Source organism: Caloenas nicobarica, chromosome 1, assembly GCF_036013445.1.
Source record: "Caloenas nicobarica isolate bCalNic1 chromosome 1, bCalNic1.hap1, whole genome shotgun sequence".
NCBI classification, from domain to species: domain Eukaryota; kingdom Metazoa; phylum Chordata; class Aves; order Columbiformes; family Columbidae; genus Caloenas; species Caloenas nicobarica.
In genome coordinates this window covers 151,491,686-151,501,154 of record NC_088245.1, presented here as the reverse complement: position 1 = coordinate 151,501,154, position 9,469 = coordinate 151,491,686, and the positions used below count along the sequence as shown (strand labels likewise).

The window sequence follows — 9,469 nt, the reverse complement described above, 5'->3', positions numbered from 1 at the left end:
GCTATTCCTTAAATGTATTGTTTGAAATGCTACCACCAGCTATTCATTCTTTTTCGGAGCACTGATGCCATGACAACCCCCACGTGACCGGCTACAAACATACCACAAGTCTCCAGGGCTTTGGTTTAGGAAAGGCTCAGACTGGTATTACTCATACTTTTTTTTTTTTTTTTTTTTTAAGCCCAGATTCAGAGATGCTTTTTTTTTGTACAAGATGCATCGATCCTACCAGCCAGTTTTACCATGTGGCAACAAATATCTTCAGCTAAAATGGGACAAAGAAAAGTATGAAGGACACAAGAAAAGGGTAGGTATGACTGTTGGATAAAGAGCAGACGCCTTCACGAAAGAATAAGCTTGCCCAAAAAGGCTACAGCATCTCTCTAGTCATTCTTAATACTGTTATGAAAGCTACTGATCAGCAATGAGGTACAAGAGACACATTTTAAGATTATCCAGCAAATATAGGTATGGGTTTTGTCTCCATTTAGAGTTACTATAACGATGCTCACCAAAGTTAGAAGTGAAAAAGATTTGGACAGTTATCTGCTCCAAATCGGTATTAATGCAGGACCACTCCCTCTTGAAAATCCATAAGTAGTGAATACCATCAGCGATGATTCAACTGTATTGCTACCTTAGGAAGATTGTATCACAATATAATTAGCTTTAATACGAAGAAATAGTTCTTCATTATTTCCAGACTGGGTCTGTTTCATTAACTGTATAAAAATATCTTCCTTCCTTCCTTCCTTCTATTGTTCCCATAATTTGACTTGCAGGTGGAAAAAAGTTAAAGATGAAGTAGATAATTGAATTTGACATATTTTTTCCTAACCAAATTGACAATACTGAAATAAATAAATTTCCTTCTGTGTGAATTAATCTTACTATTACTGTTGTATATAAGCATAGCTATTTAAACAGTAGCTGTTTTAAAGCAGGGAGCTGATATTAGTGTAGCCGAAATACTCTCGGCATCCGCTGTGCGTACAGAACTCTCCTTTGTTCAGCATACAGAGCACTTCATTTGTGTGCTAAGGCATTCCAAGGCCAAGAATAGAGGCCAGATACCATCATGATATATAGTGAAGAAATGTATTTATAGAGAACAAAACATTTCCCACGACTCAACTGCTCTTGGATTCAACACGAGTGTTAATTTCTGAGCACATGAGAAGCAGAAGAGTAACTACCATGTTGGGCAAAGGATGGCTTAGAATTTTGTTCCTTTTTACAGGGCTCACACGCATAGCTTGATTAGTGACTAACAAGGTCTCCAATGGCCAAAGTGTGGCCTTTCCAAGTGGCCCTGTGTTGTCATGCTGGTGTGTTCCTGAGGCCCCACGCTAGTTGCCCAGATACCGCCTTCCAATGCCATTAATTGGGGCTTGCTGCACTCAACACTGGCTACCAGAGCAGTGGTACCTGTGGGCGGTGGCGACTGGAGGCAGCGGGGCAATTTGGCAGGTTGTCCTGAATTGTGCAGCCCACATGTGGCACCAGCATTCACCAAGAGAGATGGAGATCGCCCTGAGAAAAGGCTTTAAGGGCCTCTGTCTGACGATGTGCAGGCTTAGCACTGAAGGAGCTCGCACAAACCAAACCAGAGCAACAGAGGAAAGCGGAAAAATAGGGAGCAAGGAAGAAAAAAAGGTAACATACATATACATATGTAAAAGGGTACGCTTCTTGGAGAAGACCACTAAACAGATGGCAATGGTTAGGAATAAGTTGTAATTTTCTCCATGATGCAAAGGTACAAAAAATGCCAGCGTGTTTCTATGTACACAAGAGCAAATACTTCCAGTCCAAATAATTTTGTTATTTTCTTAATGGAAGAAAGGGACAGGGGGAAAAAACAGCATTTAATCTCCTCTCCGCAACTTTCTACATAGAATTAAGTATAAAATGGCTCCAAAACCACCATAGCTCCGGACAGCACCACAACAGAGATTAGGGTGGGCTTAAAAAATACCAGGTTTTACCTTTACAGTTGTGCATATAAGGACAGAAGACAAATTAATCATAACACTTTCCAGAAAATGAAATTATATTGATATGAATTCAATGGAAGAAATGTTGTTTCTAACCCCACCTTCTGTTGTTCAAGTTTGAAACAGTTTGCATATCTATAAATTAAAATCAGAGCTTGCATAACTATCACATTTTATTCCTCACACCAGTGATTTCTACTGACTGATACAATAACCCTCTTTTACAGAGGGTATGTCTTCTTAAAGTTACTTTTAAAATAACTTAATAGCATGATAATTGAAAGCACATGAAGAAGCAGAGGAGACAGCAGCAGCAGAAACCAAAACTGCCAAAACCCTCAGAGATGTACCCACTTTAGTTCTGCTATCCAGTAAAAACCAGCTACTTAACATGATGGGACCTAGAAGGATTAAGATGAGTGCTCTCTTCTCCCCTTGATCAGCTGGAGTTGAGAGCAGTCAGCCCCTCCTGGGATCCCACCTCCTCAGAGATGCCTGCCACAAAAAAGCAGCTGAACGTTTTCACAAGAAGCCAAGCAATTCAAGAGAATTTCAGACAAAGCTAGAAACTGCTAAACATTGTCCCATTCAAGGCTGTAAATTGTTTGCCCTGTTTCAAAAGCAAGGAACCCGTCCTGGTGGTATGTATGACAGGTCTGCTGTCGGGGATTCGCGCCTGGTCCTTGGCTCTTAGAATCATAGAATCATTTTGGTTGGAAAAGACTCTCAAGGTCATCGAGTCCAACTGTGAACCTGACACTAGCCCTAAACCGTGTCCCTCATCCATGCATCTTTTAAACACCTGAGAAAGAGATGTGGAAAACTTGTGGACTCAGGCAGGGCTTTGGTCATGCCCGGCTGCATGAGGCTTGTGAGGGTGATGTGTCTGCTGCTCTTACTTGGCAGCCTCCCTTTTTTAAATAGCAAGTATTTCTCTCTTCTTTCTGTATTACTGATAAATGTTTCCAAATAGCCCGAGTCTGCCTGAGATGGAATGGTTCAGGTATGAGGTATGACACAGGGAGAATGTTTATCACATGTATTTCATGACAAAAATCACGGTACCATTATTTTAACTGATCTGGTCTCAGTCCCTGCAGAACCCTGATCTGAGAGAGTGATCTCCCCTCTAAATCCTGTCTTCCTCTAACCCCCATTACCAGCTTTTATTCCATAGGGTTTCTTCAGTCCAAGACAGCTCACAGATTATTATTCTTTCTGGCATATCGCATGGCTATTTAGGTCAGGATGGAGATAAATATTATTGTGCCGCTGAACTACCAACTCCATTAGAATAATTAGATCCACAATTTACTTTTGATGATCATTCTGAAGCGTTAATAAGAAGCGGCCTGGGAATACTTTCAGCACAAGAAGTCCTTTTCCAGCATTGCTTACCTCTTTCTGGCAGCATCCTAAATGTGCATCTCTTTGGAAGACCTGGCACAGCTTCGGAGTACCTAGGCCTTTCTTACACTAGCCTTTTTATTTCTGCTGGATGCCTCCCTTCTCTTAGACAGTCTTTCCCGTATCATAACACCATGTATCATAACCAGACTGTATGTATTTTCACATTTCTCCAACATAAAGAGCCCTTTGCATCTCCAGCAGATTTTAGAACAACTGCCTTTAACATTCTCATTTCCCACTACTCTTCTTCTGGGCAAGTCTGGCTTTGCTGATATAATGAATCATATGCTTAATAGTGTCACTGCTGGCTAACAAAACAGAACATGAGAATGAAAAGATTTCCTGTAATGATATGCAAGGGTATTTCCAACAAAAATGGATAAACATTTCATTTCTGTTGCAGATCCAGGCAGCAAAACCATCAGTGGACACAAGTTCCCCTGCAATATACAGCCACCTTCATCTGAAGTTAGGGAAGCTGAAGGTATAGTATTGGCTATTTCACAGAGCACTGGCATGCTTACCCTCACATCTCCTCTCAAAGAAAACAAAGAGACTAACAAATGGTCGCAATTCTGGGCCTGTTTTTTCCCCTCGGTGCAGTGGTTGTTGTGACAGGACTATCAGGATCCATGAACAGCACACTCCCAGCAACATCAAATAACTTAGTTGATGTTTATGATTATTGATGAAATCAGAGTGCTTCAGATTAACAGTGCTGAAGTGTTCAAATAGCCTCCTAAAAGATATTTCTGCACAACCATGAAAAATCATCGCAAATAACAAGAATAGCACAATCATCAAGAAACATGCAGAGCAATGAACAGAATAATAGGATGTTAACATATTCAAAGCACAAGAAATAACAACAGGTAGCCTTGACTGGCAGTTTTCCTTCAAAATCTTACTGCTCCCAAGAGGCAAATTTTTATTAAAAGATGAGAGTGGAAAATAAATTGTTACCTAATTAACTCTGCTAACTAAAAGGAAACAACAACAATTAAAAAAAAACCCAAATGTGAGCACAGTAGAAAATAGGTGCTGCTAAACTACTTTGAAAGACTTAATTTCTAACGCAGTGCCCCTCAGGCAATGAGAGTGTAGCCCATGTAAGGACTTCAGAATTAATTTCCTTAAAATTGTTTATCGTCTCATTGTGCAACATAATAATCCCCAGGCACCTTAAAATCATTTCACTAGCAAAACAATTAATTTCTTCTCCATGCATAAAGCCATGTGCTATATTAGGATGTGGATTCAATTGCCCTTGTTAATTTTTTCCTATTACTGTAAAAATAACACTGATAAAGTTGCTTTGAAAATGAAACGTTGCATAACATCCCTCCCCCCCCGCCCCCAGGTTAACAAAAACCCCACCAACGGGAATGCACTGCTCTTAGGCATGTTCCTTTGAACTATAGGTCCTGATATCTGCAAGTGAGACTGTGGTCCTATTCGCTTTCTCATTCTCCTCTTTTCCAAACTGCTACGAAGAAAAGGGAAAGGGAAAGGGAAAGGGAAAGGGAAAAAAACCCCTCCAGTGTTGCAATCTTCTAGTAATCAGTTCTACTTACAATCATTCTCCTCAAGGTTACTCAGAGCCTGATGGGATTACTTAATGCACCAGTTTTAGGTACTTTTATACTACAGTGTGACTAGCATCTGACCCGCTTCCACTTTGGCTATAAACCTCAGCAAACAAGGCAGATGCACTAGATTCCCTACACTACTTGCTACTCTAACATCAGCCGCTCAAAACTATCAGAGCAGGATGAGCAGGATTTCCTACTTGTTTTATAAAGGACATGCAATATATTTGGAGTGCCTAGAATCAAAGGGGGGGGGCGGGGAGGGAAAGTGAGGGAAGAAAGGAAAAGAGTGAATTAGTACGCTCAAAACAAGACCATTTCTTCAGTGACTCTGTTCTGAGGGGCTTTTGAGAGAGAGATGTTGAAGTCCAGCTATGAAAAACGCATTTTCCCTGCTTTCTTCCATCCAGTTTCTCTCTGATTACCTCCAACTCAACCCTGCTGGAAAAGGAATTCTTGGGACTCTGATAACCTCGAAAATAAGTTTTTCTCTTCATCTTTCCCCCATTTCTTCCCAATTCCCACAAACAAACGTTTAGTACGAATTTGTGTTCTTTGAAAAAATGGTAACATTTTTTACAAATTAGACAATGCCCAAGGTTATCCGAAGGAATTCTCCCTCCTCCACTGAACTCCTTCAGTTTTCATCCCACTTTTGACATAGTTAATTCCAGAGACTGAGATTATTAATGCCCTCCATTTTAAAATCAAATTTAAAGAGGCTTAAAATCATGCTAATGATGAGCAGAACTAGCTTATACTGCCTCATACATCTCTCTCCATTTGTTCATTACACCCAGTTGTTGCTTCTCTTCTTACACTAGCCTGCAACCTCTCCAGGACAAAAATGGCCTGCAACTGGACTTAATCCAAATCTCACTGAAGTCAATGGAAAAATTACCATTTGATCCAAAGCCCACTGAAGATAATGGAAAGACTCCCATTGACTTCAGAGGAGCCTGGATAAGTCCCATCATGTGTTTGTACAGTATCCATCACAATCCTAGATTTTGTAGAGAGTCTGTGAAGGCTGCTAGAGATGAAAAAGATAATGATGATCCTGGAAAACACAATAACAAATATTTATAGACATTCCACTTGGACTGATTAAATGCATTTGCTAATCGTGCAGGCTGCTGGTGTGGTTGCAGGAAAGTGTTTCAGGGTCAAATTCACAGCATTGCAAAGGGCTTTCTCTCATTGCATCACCATTAAAATGGTGAAACAAAGGGTTCTTTCAACACTAACACAGAATTTTACTTCATCAGTGTCTGTCACGCTCTGTGTAGAGGAGGGGACAGCAACTGTGAATACCCCATTAGGTATCTGTGATATACCACTGCTGCTTGCTCTGGCCTTGTAAAAAACAAAAGCATTTCTTTATCCCTTCTGTATACAAAGTTGGAGGAAGACCGACATTCCGCCATCGAAAGAGAGAACCGTGTTCTGCTGGAGAAGATTTCCCGCATCGTGAGAACAAAGGGACAAATCGACAACAAAAATGACTATAAAGCCAAAAGGTAACATCAGCAGCACTATTTCTATATAGTTATCAAGTTACCTTCCCAGTGACAAACATAGCTAAGGATAAACTGCTCCGTGAGGACATGTATTTTAAAAGGCAGCCTAAGGTATAATCAGCATTTCAGAAAGCCATTTGCTTGCCCTGTCACATGAAATCCAATGCCGGGTCATTTTCACCCTACCCTCTCTTGAAGAGAAGATTGCTTTAAATTAGTTTTTCAGTTTAATAACTGAGGGAATGAAAAAAAAGAGAGAGGGAGAACATTGCCCTACTTTAAGGAAATAAATGAAGCAAACCTATTATCTCTCAGCAAAGCTGTTGTTCCTGCTACATGAGTCATTGCTGCTGACTTTGCCAGTTGTTCCTACAGACACCTCTGGAAAGAGGGAGATCCAAAGCTTAGAGATGAAATAAAAACAGAGCAATAAATAGAATTAAAAATTAAAAAGTGGAGCAGGAAGCAGGCAGAAGTGAAAACATAATTTACTGCCCAAAGGAGACCAAGCAAAATATGCCTTGAAGATTTACCACTAGAGAGAACCACTTTACATATTTTGGATTCAGGAGGAAGTTCACACCCTGCACAGGGCACAGAAAACCAGTCAACAGCAGGGACAAGCTTTTGAAGTGAAGCAAATGGTTTGTATAACTCAGGTGGCGGCTGTTACCTCCTGTGATTCATTTACAGACAGACTACTTCATGACAGACAGACTGCTCATTGGGCCCTAAAGTGTCTCCAGACAGCAAAATGCAGCTCAGGTGCAAATGACCTGGGTAGAACTCACTACACGTCACCATCACAAATATCCTGACATTTGCACAGTTCACAGGGAAGACAGAAATTATTTGAAAACCGAGTTGGTCATGTCCGCATCATGCAAATACACATCATAGTGCTTGCGGTTTGTCACTAGTGAATAATACCCAGATCAGTGCAGACATCAACAAGCAAGCACCAGTTAACGCCACTGCTGAAGGTGCGATTCCACACGATATGGAAGAAGAACAACGTCCTCCTCTTCATTCCCTATCTCCGCTCCTGATTCAAGTGGCAAACTCTTGTTTTCTTTGGATCAGCTCTGGTTTTCATCAAACCTCTCCATTAGCTAATTAAAGTTGAGACAGAGCAGAAAACTAACCCAACAAAAATAAACAAACCTTGATAGTTTTTCTGCCACTTTCTGCAAAGTGATGAATTCCAGGGCTGGTGCAAGGGGTGCAGAAGACCACACAGCTGGAAGCAGTGGGGAGATGAGGAGGGGAAGGAAAAGAGCAAGTCCTTCCCTTTTTTGGTGGCAGGAGACAGCCACCAGATCAGCTCAGCTGCCTGGGAAATTAGTCTAAGAAGTTTGCAAGGTGCTTGAAGCAGTATGCTTATCTCCATTATCGTCATGCTTCCCAACTTGGTTCACCAGGTTTATACACAAAATAAACTTATAAACTGAAGTAAGAGAAACTGCTTGTTAAGCATCTCAGACACCAGCCATGCTCTTACCTACAGTACCCCACTACAGCAATTGCAAGCCTGGAGGGTTTGGCATTAATCCAAGCCAAAACTAGCATTTTTCCTCTTGTAAAATGTAACAAACTTCCATACAGGGCTGTGTTCGGAAGATACTGAACAAAGATTATCCTCTTAAGAAGGGTAAAAGGATTGGGTTGCAAGAACCAGTTAATGCAGATCAAGGAGGGGCGAGTCTGCACAGGAGAGGTATAAAACCTGAGGTGAATTTTCCCCTGACACAAGAGTGACAGATATTTCATATTCCAAGTTCCCAGGCTTGGGAATATGAACAAGTGTGAAGAAGTTTGACTCTGCTTATATGGTTTTTCCCCTCTAGCTTAAATGCAGAAAAACGAAAGCAGGAGCAGCGGAGAGTGAGCCAAGAGAACCGTGTCATTCTGGATAGAATTACAAACGCCCAGCCTCACTATCAGGTTCAGCGATGGCACGAGGATTGGCAACGAGCTGAGAAATACATGGCCAGCATTGCGAGATATCCTCGTGGGCAGTGTAAATCACACAGCTTGAAGGTAGCCCTGAGCTTCTGTTCTTTCTTTCCCGGTTATTTCTGGATCGGAACTGCCCATAGAGCACATTTCGCTGCGCTTTTGCGCTGGGGATTGACTGCACGTGGCGAGCAGGCACACAATTAACAGCCTTTCGTTTGTGCAGTCACTCAGCAAATGAATCCCAGAGTGGTCCTCAGACTTTATTAGGTGATTTGTAAGTGCTGTAGTTTCTACAATCAGACTGTCCACCACGGAGAGATGGCACTGTCAGAAATAAATGTAAAAATAATTATTAAATAAAAGAAGCAATGGCTTACCAGTTCCCTGAGAGAAACAGCCAAACGCTGCAGCAACATTTGAGGTGACCAAGTGGGCATATGCAAAACCTACACTGGCCCTTCTGTGCAAAGTGACCAGCTTCTTATTTCCATTAGTATCGGAGGTAAAGAAAACAACAACAAACCAGCTATATGAGGTTTTAGCAAGCCTTCCCAGAGAAAGAAAATTGACTGTCTTTAATCTTTCCACGTCCAAACTCCCTGGCTTTGAGCCTGTTAACTCACAAGCTCCCAGCTTTCCTCCCAAACCAACCCACGGGAAGCTGCAGTGCATCAGCTCTGCCTTTACCCATCCTCCCTGTCACCTTGGACCGCTGGGCCTCCATGGTCACGTCTCTTGATTTGGGAGGTATGGCCTCTATCATGCGAGTCCAATTCAACATATGTGGGTGTGCCTCAGCCCCTGTATTCACTACTTTACCCATCACCTCCAGTCTGAGGCCACTGACATGAATCTTTTTGAAGTCTGTAGTTTCTGGACATATGTAAAAAGATTTTCAGAGGTGTAGCTCATCCAAATCTATCTGAGTCTTCACAGGATAGTAAGTAGTATTTCTTTTATCCCAGGACTATCCTTTTGCCAAACCTTTGGTTCC

The 9,469-nt window shown here is 41.5% G+C and overlaps 1 protein-coding gene across 1 annotated transcript; it reads left to right on the top strand.

Annotated features, from left to right (window-relative positions):
- Nucleotides 1-214: 214 nt before the first annotated feature.
- Nucleotides 215-6,520, top strand: CFAP97D2 (CFAP97 domain containing 2). Its single transcript, XM_065626963.1, has 3 exons — nt 215-307; nt 3,811-3,891; nt 6,398-6,520. The coding sequence occupies exons 1-3, from the start codon at nt 215-217 to the stop codon at nt 6,518-6,520; spliced, it is 297 nt and encodes a 98-aa protein (XP_065483035.1).
- The last annotated feature ends 2,949 nt before the right edge of the window (nt 6,521-9,469 follow it).